The sequence below is a fragment of the Buteo buteo genome, chromosome 17 (assembly GCF_964188355.1).
Source record: "Buteo buteo chromosome 17, bButBut1.hap1.1, whole genome shotgun sequence".
Taxonomy (NCBI): domain Eukaryota; kingdom Metazoa; phylum Chordata; class Aves; order Accipitriformes; family Accipitridae; genus Buteo; species Buteo buteo.
In genome coordinates this window covers 24,028,787-24,047,413 of record NC_134187.1, presented here as the reverse complement: position 1 = coordinate 24,047,413, position 18,627 = coordinate 24,028,787, and the positions used below count along the sequence as shown (strand labels likewise).

General features: G+C 35.3%; 1 protein-coding gene across 1 annotated transcript in view; it reads left to right on the top strand.

The window, feature by feature from the left end:
• The window catches only part of CSMD1 (CUB and Sushi multiple domains 1), a 1,222,061-nt gene that overhangs the window by 1,138,381 nt on the left and 65,053 nt on the right, over positions 1-18,627 (top strand). Inside the window, exons 51-52 of the mRNA XM_075049874.1 lie at positions 6,499-6,693; positions 10,483-10,656. Coding sequence (XP_074905975.1) covers positions 6,499-6,693; positions 10,483-10,656 — 369 coding nt within the window. The remainder of the gene's footprint in view (positions 1-6,498; positions 6,694-10,482; positions 10,657-18,627) is intronic.

Below are 18,627 nucleotides of genomic sequence, written 5' to 3'. Positions count from 1 at the left end.
GGTTGAATGTTAGCACAATTCTTTTACAAGTCAAGCATCATTTTTTTCATGACAAAGCAACACAAAAAGAAATGTTCCCTGGGCCAGCAGGAAACATTTTTTTTTCTTTTTTTTAATACAGGCATTTTTGCATGCTAGAAAATGTGTAATGCAAATTCTTAAGAATATTATAATTATGATTAATGTGCAGTTTTAGAGTTTTGCTAGACGTAGTAAAAAGACATACAGACACCTGACTGCTTGAAATTAATGGAAGTATAACCTTTTTTGTTCCATAGGAAATCTGCAGACCTATAGCTGCTTTAAGAAATATGCAGAAAAGACCATTAAAGTAGGACCTGGTTAGTGCAAAGCAGAACTTTCAGTTCCGTGCACTTTCAGTTCTGTGCACTTTCTGTGCTTTTTGACCAGATCTAGGGAACTGATTTAAAATATTGTGCCAGAGGGTGAAAAAATGATGTCAGCAAATGTTACGATTTACTTGCATGTTTCTCTTCACAAGATGGGAAAACTGAATTTGTTCACTTATTGCAAGATCACCTTGTCATATTTTTTTTCTGATTATGCCAAGATACCCTAACAAGTCTCTAAAGCTAAGTACCATAATTTGTAAGCCAAGAGTATTAATATATACAGTATTATATTATATTATATTTCTGTATAAGTACATATAAGATGTACCCATATGGGTTATATTCCATATGTGTTGGTGCTGACATCTGAACCAGTATATGTTTATTAAGAAAAATACTGCTGAAATAGGATAACTTGTTAGCGTCTGTTCTTACTTGCTCTCCTTTTCATAGAATTAAGTGGATGCATAACCCAGGAAATTGAGTTTCTAGTTAATTAATTTTTCTAACATTTTGATTGCCTGGGATGGTCCCTGTAACTGCATAACTTTATTGCTATTTTCCATTACTCCTTTAATATACTCATTGAAAGATTTAAATCTTGTCCTTCATTGGTTTATGCTAATTTCTCTAATATCAAATATTTTAAAGAACAGCTAATGTTACCTTTGCATAATCTGCATTTTTCAGATTTCACTGTAGATATTTTTGGAAGCTATGGTGTGCTGAGCTATAACAGTGATGGTTCAGACACTGATTTTTATCTAGAAATTAATTGGAAAATAATTAGAAATTTTAGAAGCCTTTTTATAATTTTCAATATGTTTGTACAATGTCTAGTTATAGAACTATGAATCACAAGTAGTTCTGGAATAAAGCATCAGTTGTATTATAAATGCAGAAAGGAATTTGTTAATATAAACAGGCAAAGATTCACCACCAGCTCATCATAGATATTGTGCAATTGCTGAGGGTTTTATTAGCTAGGACATTCAGAGCACCATATGCAATATTTCTTCTAACATTTTCCTTAATAAATCCTGAGGTCGGTAAGTAATTTTTGGAGTATTTTTTCAAGGTTTGGTATGTAACATGGAGTACTCATTAAGGATTAGTACTTAGTGAACTGTAGTAAAACAGTTGATTAGTTTAGGCATTTTAGATTAGTCCAGATACATTAGACTGATAACAGATTGACTTGCTGACTGGATTGGCAGACTGATACTGAGTACCATGTGATCCTTTTGTTTATCTATTTTGAGGTTTCAAAGCCTATCCTGTGGAAATATTGAACAACAAGAAGAGCTTAATTTTTTTTCTCTGTGCTTTTTTTTTTCTACTAGCATACTGAAACTATCAACTTGCTCAGGTGATCCTATTTTGTTCTCAGGTCTTTGTTCTTAGATTCTGTGGTGTGTGGGATTATTTGGTTTCCTACTGTCTTCCTATTTTACTAATACTTATTAATTTAAACCACACTAGTCTCTCAAGCATTATACACAACTTGACCTTAATCTCGCTTTTTTTAAGCTACAAGTGGATTTAGTCAAAAGGGTATATTTGAACAATATAGTTATTATTACTGCATTATAAGTTCACAATACGGTAAGACAAAAATGCCCTTTCCCTTTCTTTGTGATTGCTAACTACCTGCTAAAGAATGGCAGCCAAGTATCAGATGCCATTACACTTGCAAATAATAATAGCAGATTCCTGTAATTGAGATATTTTACCATCATATACATTGTAGTTGTCCTTTTTCTATTTCCCTTGCAACAATAATTACATTCAGAGTCACAACATTCAAGATATTCCTGGAATAGCATGAGATGTACTTTTTTTTTGCTTACTTAACAATAAGAAAAGCAAAGGCTTGTAGACAGAAGAACAGCTCAGTAAAATGGAAAAGTCAGTCTTCTGGTATTCAGATTCTAGGAAAATATTGATAGTGCAATGTGTTTGTTGACCAGAAGAGCAAGTAAAAAGAATAGTGAAATTACAAAGAGTTAATCATTATGAAGAGTTAAAACTAAAAGCTAAGCACATTACTGCACAAATTCTTGTTAGATTTTAGTTGCAGTTGAAAAGATCTTGTTATATTTTTTTGGTCATTGCCACTGTTCATATAGTGAACATTTTGCTCATGTCTTGAGTAGCAAATATACCTGGGCTTATAGAACGACTCAATTTTTTTGTCTTTTTTTTTATGGTAGGTATATGTCATTATGAATTCCCTGCTTTTGAGTCTGTTTAGAATTATGGTGATCATCATGTCATTAAAATGGGTAATCTTAATCATAATTTCAAACAATAATTTTGTTTTCTGACCTATACTTTATGTAAAGCAATATTATTCATGTAATTCTGTATTAAAAATACCTGGAGAAAAGAGAGAACATCTTCACATCTGCAAGAAGTTGAGATTGTCCCTTACAGACTTTCATCTGTGTAAATGACAATTTAAATAGTGCCCAGCCCATAATTTGCAAGAGAGAGACTGAGAGGCAAATTGATGCACTCATTCATAAACCATGTGCACAAAATCAAGCATCTGCTAATAGTCTTTTTTTGTTCCTTGAATGATGGGAAATAAAATAAATCAAAATCAGTCCCTGTAAGGTTAAAAATTTTCAAGCAAAAGTTTTAGTTGAGTACATCAACACAGTCTGTAAGTATATTCTGTGCTCAGCAACATTCTCAATTAGAAACTGTAAAATCACATATCAGAATCTGATAGTTGTTTGTAAAGTATGCTTGCAACAAGATTCTAAGTGTATTTATAGCTAAAGAAAGAATAAATTACATACTAACCTCAGTATGGAGAGGAAACATCTATGTGGCTTATTTACATATTCTGAAATAGCTGAGCTTCTTATCTCCAAGTGTCTTAAGATATCCCCTATGGTTAAGACTAATATTTTTACTATTAGACTAAATAAGAAGCTTGCTTTCATTTTTGAAAGAACCAATAAAACTATTGCTTGAAAGGAGAAGTGATAAAAATATTAAATTTGACCTGTTTAGAATATCTTTTGTTTTCTGACAGACCTATATGATTTTCACTCCAAGGTGTTAAATGAAGTGCTTTAATATGCTTAATGTATTTAACAACAAATAAGAAAAAACTGTTTCTTGGTAAATAATTTATAATCTTTGAGTAGCTATGAAACACAGTTTAGTATTAGTATCAAATTAAATTAAATTAGAAAGTAAGAAGTCCTCCTTTAACCTGGGAAATTGTTCATCACTAGTCAGAATATTGTTATAAAGACCAAAGTGAAGACCGATTAAGTTTCAAAGTGATTGTACGCTGGCAATCCTTCCAAGATATACTGAAAAAAACCCCAAAACCCTAAGAAAATATTCTACAATTTCAACTGAATGTAACCTTATAATCTGTCATTTGGAAGTTCTTTAGGTGATTTCCCCTTCATAACTTCTTCCACATCTTCACAGATATGCTGTGGTGCCAGGTCTGTGTTTCCTAGATGCTAGAATTTACCATGGGTAAGATAACTATTGGAAAAGGTAGATGAATAATTCTAGAATTGTCAAAGGTATTCTGGAAAGTGGTGAAAATTTAGGATTTTTTACAGGAATTGTTCTTCTGTCGCTTTCCCTGTATTTCATTTGTATTGGCTTTGTGTGGCAAGGTTTTGGTAGGGGGGGGGTTACAGGGGTGGCTTCTGTAAGAAGCTGCTGGAAGCTTCCCCTGTGTCCGACAGAGCCAATGCCAGCCGGCTCTAAGATGGACCTGCTGCTGGCCAAGGCCGAGCCCATCAGCGATAGTGGTAATGCCTCTGTTACAACATTTTTAAGAAGTAAAAAGTTGCTGGGACAGACAGAAATGGCAGCCAGAGGGAGGAGTGAGAATGTGTGAAAGAAACAGCCCTGCAGACCCCCAGGTCAGTGCAGAAGGAGGGGAGGAGATGGTGCAGGCACTGGAGCGGAGATTCCCCTGCAGCCCGTGGGGAAGACCCTGGTGAGGCAGGCTGTCCCCCTGCAGCCCAGGGAGGTCCACAGGGGAGCAGATCTCCACCTGCAGCCCGGGGAGGACCCCATGCCGGAGCAGGGGGATGCCCGAAGGAGGTTGTGACCCCATGGGAAGCCTGCGCTGGAGCAGGCTCCTGGCAGGACCTGCGGATCTGTGGAGAGAGGAGCCCACGGAGCAGGTTTTCTGGCAGAAAATGGGGGATCCACGCTGGAACAGTGTGCTCCTGAAGGACTGCACGCTGTGGAAGGGACCCATGCTGGAGCAGTTCGTGAAGAACTGCAGCCCGTGGGAAGGACCCATGTTGGAGAAGTTCGTGAAGGACTGTCTCCCGTGGGAGGGACCCCACACTGGAGCAGGGGAAGAGTGTGATGAGTCCTGCCCCTGAGGAGGATGAAGTGGCAGAAATAACGTGTGATGAACTGACCGTAAACCCCATTCCCTGTCCCCCTGCGCCACTGGGGGGGTTTGGCAGAGAATCCAGGAGTGAAGTTGTGCCTGGGAAGAAGGGAGGGGTGGAGGGAAGGTGTTCTGAGATTTGGTTTTATTTCTCATTACCCTACTCTGGTTGATTTGTAATAAATTGAGTTAATTTTCTCCAAGCTGAGTCTGTTTTGCCTGTGACAGTAATTGGTGAGTGATCTCTCCTGTCCTTCTCTCGACCCACAAGCTCTTTGTTATATTTTCTCTCCCCTGTCCAGTTGAGGAGGGGAGTGATAGAACAGCTTTGGTGGGCACCTGGCATCCAGCCAGGGTCAACCCACCACACATTGATTGCCTGAACTAGGCCTTTTCATCACACATTCATACTCATGATAAAATCACTTTATACCTCTGAGACAGTGTAAAGTCTACAGAATATGTAATTATTTTTTGTCAGCTTTATTAGTCCTTTCCCTAGTAGAATGGTGTAAATTTATTATAGCATAAATGAGAATCAGACTTTTCTTTTTATTTCTTCAGTATAGTTTGGGGTTTTTACACACTTCCTCCTAATGCTTTTGTCTTACACTGAACAGTGTGGTGACTTAAGTATATTGCACAAAAGATCAGAGGTAATGATTCCTAAGTATACCAAAGATTTAGAAAAGTTGACAACTTTTTTTTAGCAACATATAAGGAAAACAAAAGAAGAGGAACTAAATTTCTGTTACATGGTTTTTTGTTTGTTTTTCCTTGGAAAGTACAGCTTTTCTCAAGTGTTCCTGGGGTAGTAATTTTTTCTAAAGTACTCGTTGGGACATAAACAGTCACTAATTCATTCAGACTTTTTCTATAGCAGGGAAATTCTGAACAACATGGTATAGGATACCAAATACAGCTATTTTTACATAAAGTAATCATAAATATTGTCATAAAACTAATTAATCTTTTCAGAGACATAGGCACATTAAGATAGAATTCATGTCAATATTGTAAATATTCTGTGCATCTTGAATTGCACAGCATCAAGTTGAAACTGAAAAATATTTAAGAATTCCATATATGATCGGTAGCTATATTAAACCTTATGAAAAACATAAACTACAATTCTTGTCTACTGGCAGTAACTGAATTCTCTTACGAAATCTGAAATACTAAAAGCAACAGAACTGAAATCAGTCTAAAAATCTCTCTAAATGTTATCTTTATTTTTTTATGTCAACTGTTCTAAACTGGAATGTAATAATTTTCCTGACTACCCACAGTATACCATTTTATAGTAATTAGTATTTGAATGTGTGTTAACAGCTTTTTTGGCAACCTGTTTTGGGAACTTGTTAGAACTTTTCTAAAGTGAATATCATGGATAAAAAAATAAAGCATCACTTGAGCCTTTGCAAAAATTGCATAGCATTATTTGCTTTCCCTTTTACATCCACTGCAGTCTGTGATGTGTTTTATCTCTGAAATTTTTAAATAAATCTCATTAGAGAGCATAACTGTATGTCATTGTTCCACTGCATCTCACTAAATGAAAATGTACTACAAACTCCTGCTCAAGTTGTAATACTCACTGTACATTGTTCATTATTTTTCCTGGAACATGTATTTCAAAAATGCTTACAATATGCTCAACCTTACTTTGCAAAACTTCTGCCAGTAAGGCAAGACATGTATCTGTGAAGAAACTTTGTGGTAGAATGCTGATATTTAAGTGTCCTTTCTTCACAGCTGTAACTTGTCCCAGCATAGAGACTCTGCTCTCAGAACATGTTGTCTGGAGGCTGATTTCTGGGTCACTGAATGAGTATGGAGCTCAAGTCATGCTCAGCTGCAGTCCTGGATATTACTTAATGGGTCGAAGACTCATACAGTGCCAGACTAATGGAACCTGGAGCATAGGCAATGAAAGGCCAAGTTGTAAGGGTAAGGAACTTACTTGTTTACAGAATATCCTATGCTTTTTCATACATTTATTTTATTTTATAAATAGGTTAAAGTTTTTTAAAAAATATTTTGCTGTCAGTCTCCTATAAGTAAGCAAATATGAAATTTTCATTAACTTGTTGAAATTAATTGATTCAAGCTTTTTATGTGTAAAGTACAATATATTCCAATATACAAGAGTCAATGAAGTAGCATCAGAAGATCAATCTGGATGATGATCTGTGTCTGACTATGGATTTATTCAACTAGATAGTGCGTGAGTATTTAGAGAATACTAGGAGATAATGTTATTACTTTTGAAGATTCCAGATAAGAGTTAGAATAGAAGATGATTGCTTTGACTTATTTGGTGAAGCATGAAAACTCTACTGTTGGAGAAACATATGAGCTTTTATAATGTCTTCACACAAAAGTATCATGAATTACATCAGCTCTGACTTTGGATGTATAAAGATTTAGAAACCCTTGACATTCTCCGTGGGATCATGCAGTTGTCAGGGGTTACAGTATCAGAATCTTAATGAATCCCCCCAAAACTTCATTTCTTCTTTTTCCAGTGTGTTATTTGCTTTGGTTGGAGAGGATATTTGGCACATCACCTAGTTCTGCTACCCTTAAAGCAGTAACTTTTCCTACATTGTGGTAGTACTTAAGGAACTCTTTCAATGCCAGGGCAGCACAGAAGATCCCAGCATCTGAAGGAAAATGGCCAACTGACAGGCCTAGCATACTAAGCAGAACTGGAAATAAAATTTAGGCATTCAGTTTTTCAGAGTAGTATGTCATTTTAGTGAGATATTCAAATTCAGTATTTCATCCTGAAAGAGAAGCTTTTTTTTCCTTTTTAGAGAGTGACCTTTTTTTTTTTTTAATTCAGTGAAGTTTCTAATGTTAGAAAATATTTGAGAATGGCAATTCTGAAACAAGCTGAATCAATAAGAGAATTTTTATGGCAGCACTGTAGGAAAGAATTCTTGGGATCAGGTGAACAGCTTACTAAATTACACCTTCTGGTATATTTTAAGAAAAGAGAACAGAATCATCCTGCTCTGTCAAACTCTCTCAAGTCTGCAGATATGTCAATAATACCTTATGACAAATGATACCAAAAGTATTTCATATCATTCTATGATAGTGATAACGGAATGAACATAAACATCAGGTAGCTTTTCATATTCCAAACAAATGGTTGAGCAAAACCTTCAGTATGATATACATATCGTGACAAACAGAACACAAAATTAATTTGCCTAAATACAAGCTCCTAATGCCATATGAGACAAATTGCAGTATCTAAGCTGGTAGATAGTAAAGACAACTTGGGAGAGATTCTCAGCCTTCTTCAACAGCAGCTGGAGGCTAGACAGAATGCCCAAAGTCATCTCAGATGGTACTGAATCACTCCCAAGGGTGATTCAAGTATAAATTGACAAAATCTGTCACCAGTACTGGGAAGTGTGTGGCTACAAACCTCAGGCACAGAATTTAGAGAGGCAGTATTAGAGAATGATGCTAGCATGGGAAAAGAAGAATATAGAAAAGAGAACAAAGAAGGATGTACACCATTTAACTAAAAATAATATAAACCAATATTTATTTTCTAGAAAAGAAAAAAATTATTTGAGATGTTTTTAGAACAAGGCTGAGTGAGCTACCTATAACAGCAATCAGTATGACACATACATGAAAGCAGTGTATTTGACCTTATCTAAATGATGATGGGTTGTGGAAGAGTATTGGTTCTAGTTTATTCCGTTAGTTTTGTTTGGGGAAAATTTCCTTTTGAAAATACTCAATTGGAAAAATAAGGTGACTCTTCTATAACTCTTATAAATCAGTAATAGCTATATCAATTTTCTTTTCAAATTTAAAACTAATGACTTTTTTTTATTATTCTATTAACTGCAATTGTGGCCCTTTCCTTTTGTGCACACTTACTAAAAACCCTAGTTTTGTATTTGCTGCCTAATATGCAGCTATTGTTCAGCTGCTGAGAAGTCTTTCAAAAGCTGTTCTTGATCAACCTCTACAATTACAGAATTTCTATGTAAGCAGAAAATGGGATGACCAATATGGGATGCAGTTAACACAAAGCAAAGTATTAGGTAGATACAGAAACCCAAGATGTTGCTGATTGAAGGTATATTAGTGTATTTATAAGACAGGTAAATTATTTTGCCCTCTTATAGAGGACTGCTTAAGATTTAATTATGGCAAATTTCATCCCCCAATAAATGTTCAGTACTATTTCCATTGGATACAGATCATTAAGATCCAGAAATACACTGTAGAGTATTTTGAGGAATCTACTGTTTACTTTCTGTCTGTCATTCACATGCTAAGGATAGGTGATACAAATATAGATTCTAGCTGTTTATATTTCTGAAGTAGCAGGAAAGCTAATTGAAACACTGATGATAAGGCTTTTAGATCATATTTATCAATATCTACTTGTGAATAGTATGTCTAAAGGAACTGTGAAACATCAGATTAAGGGGGTTCTGGGTTAAGAGAAACCTAAATAGTAAATTTATTTTATTTCTTTAAGAATATGCTGAACAGCTGCCTAACAAATCATGAGGTGGCTCATTATTATGTATTTAACTTATTTTAAACTGTAATCACTGTAATTTAAAATAATAAAGCATTTGTAATATGTTTAGAACAATTCATTCTGTTGCATTTTAGAAAAAGAATTTGATTTTTCTAACATATGCATAAGTGTAATTAATAATCAGCATTAGCATTAGAGGTTACAATGTTAGCCTACTCCACATATTACATTAATGTGACTTGATTGTAGTCAAAAGGAGTCTTATCCACCTCTGGAAGCCTTATGTGCATAAGAAACTTTGATCACATATATTCTGATTATGACTGAGTTAACGGCACAGTGGTATGTACTTGATATTATCCAACTTCTACCCATTTCCATGTTGTTTTCTATAGTGAACCTTTTAAAATATATAAGAACATGGCCTTGAGGTTTCAGATAGGAAGTTTAGTTGTGATTAACATGTTTTTGAAAGTAAACCCATGATTTATGCTAACATATGATAAAATACAATTGAAGCTTTTGAAGGCATTGGTCTGCATCTTAAATTACAATATTATTGATATATTTTTTCTAGAAACAAAAGACATAACAGGATGGTTTTAATTAAATTAGATTTTGATACATTCTTAAAAGGTAATTTCTCATGTGGTGCCTGTAATAGCTGTGGGTTGCAGCTTATGCTACAGAAGGCTTCTGTGATAATGGGTCAAGCCTAGCCTTAAGAAAAAACAGATTTATAGTTTTAGCAAATAGACTATCATATATGTTATATGGTTATGAATAGTAGTTGGGAATAAGAAAAAAGTTCATAACAATTCAGAGTACTACATGTTAAAAAAGGTAATATCTTTAAACAGACATAAAACTTAAAATGGCCAGAGAAGGTGTATTTGGGGAGTAGCCAGGAGTATGTACACATGGAATATAACCACAACCTTCCCAGGCATTCATGTAATTCCCTTGTTTCAGAACTGGAAATAAAGATTGTATTTAAGCTGCCTTCAAGATGTGAAGATATCCTAATGAATTTTCAGATTTAGAACATGTGTTGCCAAATCAAGCATAATTTTAAGCCCTTACTATGAAATACAACTCACTCCTATTACATTTACTTTTTAAGAAAATGTGAGGTGGTGTATTGTCTTCCTGTCTAAGAAATTATGAAAAGTGTTTTCATATTTCAGTTTGTTTCTGTTTGGCTTTTTTCCTAGTTATCTCCTGTGGTGGTCTTCCATCTCCACCAAATGGAAATAAGATTGGAACCTTAACAGTGTATGGAGCTACTGCAATATTCACCTGTAACACAGGATACACATTAGTTGGTTCTCATGTGAGAGAATGCTTGGCAAACGGTCTCTGGAGTGGTACTGAAACCCAATGCCTAGGTAAAAAAACAAATTTCTGTTTTTTCTTTTGTTTTGTTTTAAGCAAACACAGTATTAAGTACTGGAATTCAGATTTTATCAAGCAACAGCATTTTTAAATCAATGAAAAAATAAAGGTATCTTAAATACAGAAATATTGTGTACTGCATATGATTTTATACTATTCTACAAGCATATACCTTTTTATTAGAAGTTAGATTATATTTGATGTTGTTGGAATGCTCTTTGGACCAGCAGGGGTTTTTAAGTGACTCAAGTGATTGCCCACATTTACAGTACTTTGATTTACTTTGTGGAGCAGTCACGGGATGTGTGATGAAACTAAGCTGGAAGATGAGCTTCAGTTCAGGAGTATTCCTGATGCTTCCCAACTACAAATGAGCTTTCAGCATATTGAACATTCAGTCAAGGGAAGTAGACAAGAGACAGCCCAAAACAAAGCAAAGCCAACACCCTTCCAAACCTGAGTTTGGACCTTAAGTTCTCATCCCAACTCCTTCATTCTTCAGATCCACTCATGTTGTTTTGCACTCCTAATATAGACATAAGAAAACTGTTTTCTTTTTCAGTTACCTTTGAGGCTCAGCAGTGTCTGTATTCTTGGTTGTGGACAGTATATTTATTTCTGGAATCTTTTATTTGTTTTGTCTGCCCTCGTTTTGCAGATTTTCTTCTTGCCTCACAGCTGAATGTATTCAGTTGCTCTCAGGAAAGGAGAAATCTCTTTTTTCTTCTCCAGAGTTCAGTCTCACTTAAAAAGCAGCTTTCTTCTCTGCTGCCTAGCCACATCCTTTTAGCAGAACACAAAGTATTCCATGCCTATCTAGTACCTTTTAAACAAAACAGTTTGACCATCTATCACATGCAAGAATTGAATTGTTTTACAGAGGAAATAATTAATTGATTTAAAAAACAAAACAAAACAAAACAACTTGAGTAACTAAGATATCATTATCCAGAATAATCCATATTCCTGTTTTTTTGCAGCAATGAAACAGTAAAAGCATTGCTTTATAAGGAAATGATAGTAGCTGTAACATGAATTGTCAGAAATTATTCTCTATCCAGAACTCGCTTCTTGTAAAATTATCAGGTAGGCTAGAGCAGTGTTTGGCTAATTTGTAACATGTCTAACAGTAACATTTGACTTAAAGCTTTTAAATAAATTATGCTGATTCATTTCTAAATTATAAAATCCCTTGTCCTCCTACTCTGTAGAAATGTTAAGTTTTTAAAAACTATATTAACATGACAATTTTGCACGTGAAAAATAAAATGCCACTTGTCTTCCTCTGATCTTGGTATCTTCAAAACATCCCACTAAAAGAGTCTATCCAGATATGTTCTGCAGTATCTCATGAAGACCAACATACTTTTGCCCTATCTGAAGAAATGAATTCAAAACGAAACTGAAAAAAAACTTTTTCTAAGCATCAGTTCTTCAAACCTTCATGCTGTCTGAAGAATCCCTGATGTTGTCAATTTCATGAACCAAGTCAAAATAAACCTGACATCTACATTTACAATAAGTTTTTGTCAGTTTGGATCTGTGAGAAAGAAGTTTTACATGCACCTAAGGAACTGATCATGAAAGGTTACTGAGCATTCTTAGACACCTGAATCCATTCTTAACTTTCTCAATGTCAATAGTGTCACTGTCTTTCTGTGTTCAGATAGACATACATATGATTTCTGACATATCAGCTTGCCGGTGCTCATTACCTTATAGATGTAAGTGATAAGTAGGCAGTCTGTGCTGGTTTGCCTTAAATTTCTAAGCAAAGTTACTTCATAGTACCATCATAAAGGGTGTTTGCAGTTATGGATCTTTGAGTTCATGCTCTCACCAAGGTACAAAACTGAAAGAAATGGCTACAGTTCCCCTGAGCAAAACATAGAAAATCAGAGCTGCATTTTAAAACACAGCAACATTCCCCTGGTAGAATATTCCATTAAAAGAAAAGAAGAACATCTGCATCCCAATAACCAGGTGTGATGGGACCACATACCAACTCAATCACGTCTTCAAAAAAACAATTTTCAAGTGTCATAAATTTCATCTTAGCAGGTTACTAAGGAAAAAGAATAGCAAGTATCTTTAGATAAACATGATTTTTAACAGAGTATTAGTGAGAACATCCTGCATTTCTGAAGATCTTTAATGTCTGAAAATTCTTCTAGAGAAAATATTTTGAAACAGGTTGCAAACCACAAGACAGTAATGCACTAACAGACAAAAGCATAATAATCTAACCTTGATGAAAGAGAATATGGAGTTAATCAGCTGCATATTAATTCTATTCTTCATCAGTATAGAACAGACGACTTGATGTGTTGGGGTATAGACGAAATACAGAAATATAGGAGTCTTCTCCCAGAGACAGGGATAAAATCTCAGTCTTTGTGTCCTACTTGCCATGTCGATTGCCTTTTCTTGTTTCAATTCAGATACTAGGCTGTAGCAGCAAGGAAAATTAAGACAGAATCTTTTCAGAAAAAAATAGCATAAGATCATGTAATTCAAATCTCAGTTAAGATTTTATAACCTTTGATCATGTATTCCCGATTGAGTCCTTCATTTTGCAACAGTAATGTTTGTAGTACAGTTTTTGTGAATATAGTTTTACAGTATGTCATCTCTTAAACTACAGGGTGGTCAGAAGTGGTGACCATTGTCTGATAGAGCTAACCTAGCTTCTAAATGGCAGTTTGTTATTAGTGAGTTCCCAGCAAGATGTAGTTGTTTCTGGCAAATTTTGTGAAGAGGAAAAACACTTCTATGGCTTGGTATATTTTCAATTCCATACACTTTACTTTTCAATTTAAAATGTGCTTTATTAAACATGATGTCATTTTGATATAGGAAATAATGGCATAAATAGACTATACTTTAATTACTACTTATTTTGATATTTAGAGCAGTAAAGGAGTAAAATAGATCTTTTTTTTTTTTAACCTAGGAAAAAGAATTCCACTAAGGTGCTGTTTAGGGGAATGCTATGCTTCAGCATTACTTTTTCACATACATAAGTTCATCAGTTCCACAGGGGAACGATGTAAGAGGTTTGTATGTGAAGATACATCAGCTTCCTACTGGTGTCAGGTTATCCCTGGACTGAGGCTGACTTTTAAAAGATGTTGGAACTGCAACTGTGAAGATCCAACAGCCTCAAATTTGCTTGTGTAGGAGTATTTTCCTCAGCCCTTTCTTCTGTTGCAAACACACAAGCTATATTGTAAAAAAAAGAGCTACTACCCCTCAGGTTTTTGCAGTGTGTTATACCATTCATTGCCAGTGTAGTGCCTCACACCTGCATTTAATAATTTCAGGCATAAAGATATGTGTTAGCATTCATTCATTTTGACTAACCTAAAATAGCACTTCATCATCTGATCAATAATAACAGGATTAGTACTTATGTACTGCTTTTCTTTTTTGAAAGGCTATATACATAGGATAATTTACCTGCCAAAATATACAAACTAAATAATATACAAATCTCAGTGGATTCTGTTTGTATTATAAATAACTCCTGCTCATGGAAGGCTGGAAAAGATTTTTTTTTTTTCTATTCTGACTACTGAGAAATATATTTTACCACCGAACACCCCAGAAGATTGTCTATTGTAGCCATAAATTTGGATTCAAATAGCGTAGAGATGGAGAAGAACTGATCAGTACAGGACTTACATAGCAAACAGTTTATTCTTGAAATCAGTTTAGAAACTACACACAGTGACGCTTTTAACTCTTTGGGAAACAGCTAATAAGTTTACAAGATCTCATAGTTAGGAAAGCCAGTATTTATATACAGCTTGAATTTCATTTATATGAATTAATCCTTTTCTTCTCTGGGAGTGATTTGCTGTTGGATTTTGTCTGTTTCAGTTTTTTACAAATCTGCATTGAAATTGGTTGAAATTGGTATCCATTATCTTATCCCATTGGTCATAACTAATAACTTTTTTTTTTCCACCTGACTGTCTGCATTTTGAATGATTTCTACAGATCTATTCCCACTTGTAATGAACACAGGACCTCTTGCAGGAACTATTAATGCAGTAAGAGCAATGCTTGTCTTATGATACTTCCCAATTATTTTTCTAAAAAATTTTGTGGACTTTAGTTTCTGTTTGATTGATTGCATTGCTGAATGCAACCCTATTCTTAGAGCTTGTAAATGCATGGATCTACCTCACTAGACAAAGATCACTTTTAGAGCTGGAAGGTTGTTAATCACTATTTAGTCTTTGCTATTTCAAAATCAGACAAGCTCTATAGTGCCAAAAATCTGCACAGCTCTGTGTGTGGAAGTCTAAATTTGAGTTATCATCACATGCCTGCTGCAGAAGGTTATATTTCTGCTACTAAACCTCTTCCTGCCTCTCTACATTCTCTCACATAAGGGATTTTCACACCATGTACTTTAGACACCTAATTTAGATGCAATTTAGAGTACAATCTAAGATCCTAAATTCCCAACAAGGTCAATGGAACTATGCAGGCTCCTCCAGAGAGCAATTCAGGAAAGGTAAATTCTTAAATTTTAAAGCTAGATGATGTGAATGCCACCAGTTGTGTATTCCTAAATTTCAAGGACAGCATGCACCAAATTTATTTCAGAGGTGCCTTTAGGACTTACCTGAAGCCTGTGAAAATCAGGAGGCAGACACCCAGGGAGCTCTGAATGAGCCTTTCCATTTCAAAGGAATGATAATGAGTCAGAGATTCTTTTTACCTACACTGTACCTGCATGAATGTAATTCAGGACAGCTGTAGATGAAAATAGGTATCACTTTATGTTACCCACTGGTCTGTGTAGAATCAATTTATGATTTCAGGCCAGCTGAGTACACTAATTTCTGTATCTTGGGAAAGGGTTTGTCAAGTTTGTCAAGTCCTTATTACTTTTCTCAGAAGAAAGCTAAAACCAATGACTCTAGTTAATGAGTCCAAGGCTAAATATAAGACCTAAGTCTTCAGGTAGTTAGTATTATGTGTATTTTTTATTAGTTATACAAGGATAAATAAGAATTGTTATGCAAGATTTTTTTTCAGTTTCACTCAATTACTCACACTGCTGATATTTCATATCTCTTCCCCTTTCTTCCTTCCAAGAATAATTGCACCTATAAGTCACAAAACACATGTGTTTGTGTCTATGCTTTGTGTGTGGGGGTGTGTATTGGGTCTGGCATCCAGCCAGGGTCAACCCACCACAGGGTGACCATACATACATGTAAGGCATAGATCAAATTGGAAACATTTAAGAGTTTGCTTAACTCTTTCTCTAGTATTGGTGGCATTTAATCATGGACTAAAGTGTTTTCCTGAACAGATATTTTTACTTTTTATGACTTTCAGGTGCAAAACTATACATAAACAAGTCAAGGGCATACTTCAAAATCTAAACTTAAGTATAGTATCTATTCCATTCCATTTTCATGAATTTTTAGCTTTTTTTTTTTTTCAAAAAAAAGTGAAATTCCATATCATATGTAATTCTATACTATACATAATTCTCTACATTTATCAGTGTGAAAAAATCCTGCTGATGATTGTGCTTGTGTAAAAATATCTGATCCTGTAATTGATAACTCATAGGTAAACTGCAGTATGATACTGTGATATGGGCTTCTATTTCAAATTCTTATTAAAATAAAATAGAATTATTTACATCTTGCTTTCCAGATGTTTTATACTAAAACTACTGAACCAACCTTGAACAATGTGAACAATTTCCTTAATTCTTGAGAGCATATTTTATTAAAGAATCCACTAGAAGCCTCCTTAATTTTCTTTTAATCTAATTTTACTTGATGGGAAAATTACATACATTTTGTGTTATTGCACTGCTCTTGCTGTTCTCGAGCTGCAGGAATATTTCATTTAAATAAGTCAAAATTCTCAGAAAAATCATTAAACCCACTAGCTGGAATGATCTGTGAATGAAATGACTCACATAGTAAGTCCAGCAACTTGTTAAATTCCCCTTTAAGAGAAAGTGCATAATATTTTGTATTTTGCATTATGCTATTTGGCACATCTCAGCTATCTTTCTTCTTGAAATTTCCTGTGGTTCCCTGTGTTTGGTTTCAGTGCAGCAACTGCTTTTCAATTCTTCACCCTTTAGGTCTAGAAAAATAAATTAAAAAACCCAAACAAACAGAAGTATTCCACTCTATTTTGTATAAATACAGCTTCTCTTCTCCCATTTTGCATCTGTTTCATAGATTTCCTTTCCCCAAATCTGCCATTCTCCCAATTGCCTGAATGACAATTTTCAGAATTGTCCCAATGCCTGAGTATGTAGGGCCGTGAAGAATTGTTTTCTTTAGAAGAAATTCTGATTAAAACTGAGGTATACCTCTGCTCTAGTACATACTTCATCTAGGCTGTAGATTAGCCAGGCCATGAATTAGTTACTCCTAGTAGTATGTTTAGGGGGGAGAGATGATAGAGCAGTAGAGGGAATCAATTAAGGAACTACACAAATAAACTGAACTAATATCTATGATTTGACTGGGTAAAAGTCTGAGGTGATGCATATGACATTGTGAGGCCTCTTTTTATCATGCTTGAAAGATGGGAACAACTGCAATTACTGGAAAAAAACTCAATTGTAACATCAGGTTTCCAAAGAAGGCAAGAGGCTAGCTATTTCACCTCAGTCCCTGGAAGAAATTAGGGAGCAAGTATTAGGAACTAAATCCATTTCAAGGCATAGGGAAAACAAGAAAATAGCTGGGAATGGAAAGGATGGAACAATCAAAACAAACCTTAATAATCTTACTGCCTTTTCCAATGACTGTGTCATCGGATGTAGATTTCAGTAGATTTCAGCAGTAGAGTTCTTTCACTTAGCGTTGTAGCAAAACTTTTGAAACAGTCTCCCCTAATATCCTTGTAGTCAAATTGTGAAGACAGGGACTGGATGGGGGGACTACAAAATGGGTGGGAAACTAGTTGAACCAACAGACTTTGAGGGTAGCGTTTCATGATTCAAAGTATGACTAGTAGCTAGTGGATACTGAGGATGAATACTGAGGCCAATAATATCCAGCCTCTGTCAGTGACTTGGATAACAGGCTGGGATGCAGCAAGTTTAAGGATGCCACTAAATGATGGGAGAACAGTTGATATGCTGGATTGCTAGACAGAGGGACCTTGAGAGTCTGGGGAAATCGGCCAACAAGAAGCCCACAAAGTTCAACAAATACAGAATCCTGCACTTTTCCTAGAATAATGCCGTTCATGAGTACTGGCTTGGAACTGACTGGGTAGAGAGAAGCTTTACAAAAAGCAACCCAGGTGGCCTAGTGGCAAGGCTGAACAAGAGTTAAAAATGTGGCCTTGCAGTAAAGAAGATCACAGACTGGACTCTCTGAGCAGCAGTGTAGTCAGTGGGTCATGGTTTTTATTTCCTCTTCAGCACTCATGTGGAAAACTGTGTGTAGTTTTTGTGTCCTCCACCATACAAGAGAGATACTGGAAGCTGAAGCAAGTCTGGGGGAAGGGTCCTTTAAGGGGCTGGAGGATGTGATAGACAAGGAGAGGCTGAGCATGGCTGGAGGAGAGAGAATGGTAAGGGGGATAGTATTACTAATTTGGACTGAGATCAATAATGTAAATTATTCCATGAGACACTTCAAGGAGAAAAACACACTTTCAATGTCCTTGTTACTCTCTGTTGCCATAGTCCTTGTCAGGGGAAGAGTAGCTGTGTAAGAAGTTGGGTGTGAAAACCTTACATTCATACTTTCTTCAACAAATTCACAGAATATCACAATGTCTCCTTAAAGACATCAGCAATCCTACAATTAAGATTATTATAATAATCCTATATGTATGAAAAAAGTAATCAAGTGGCATGTGTTTTACCATTCTCATGTTTTGGAAGAGCCATTAAGCATAAATGAAGTACACTGCCTAGTGTTATTAAAGAGTCTTTATTAGAAAGGAGATTCAAT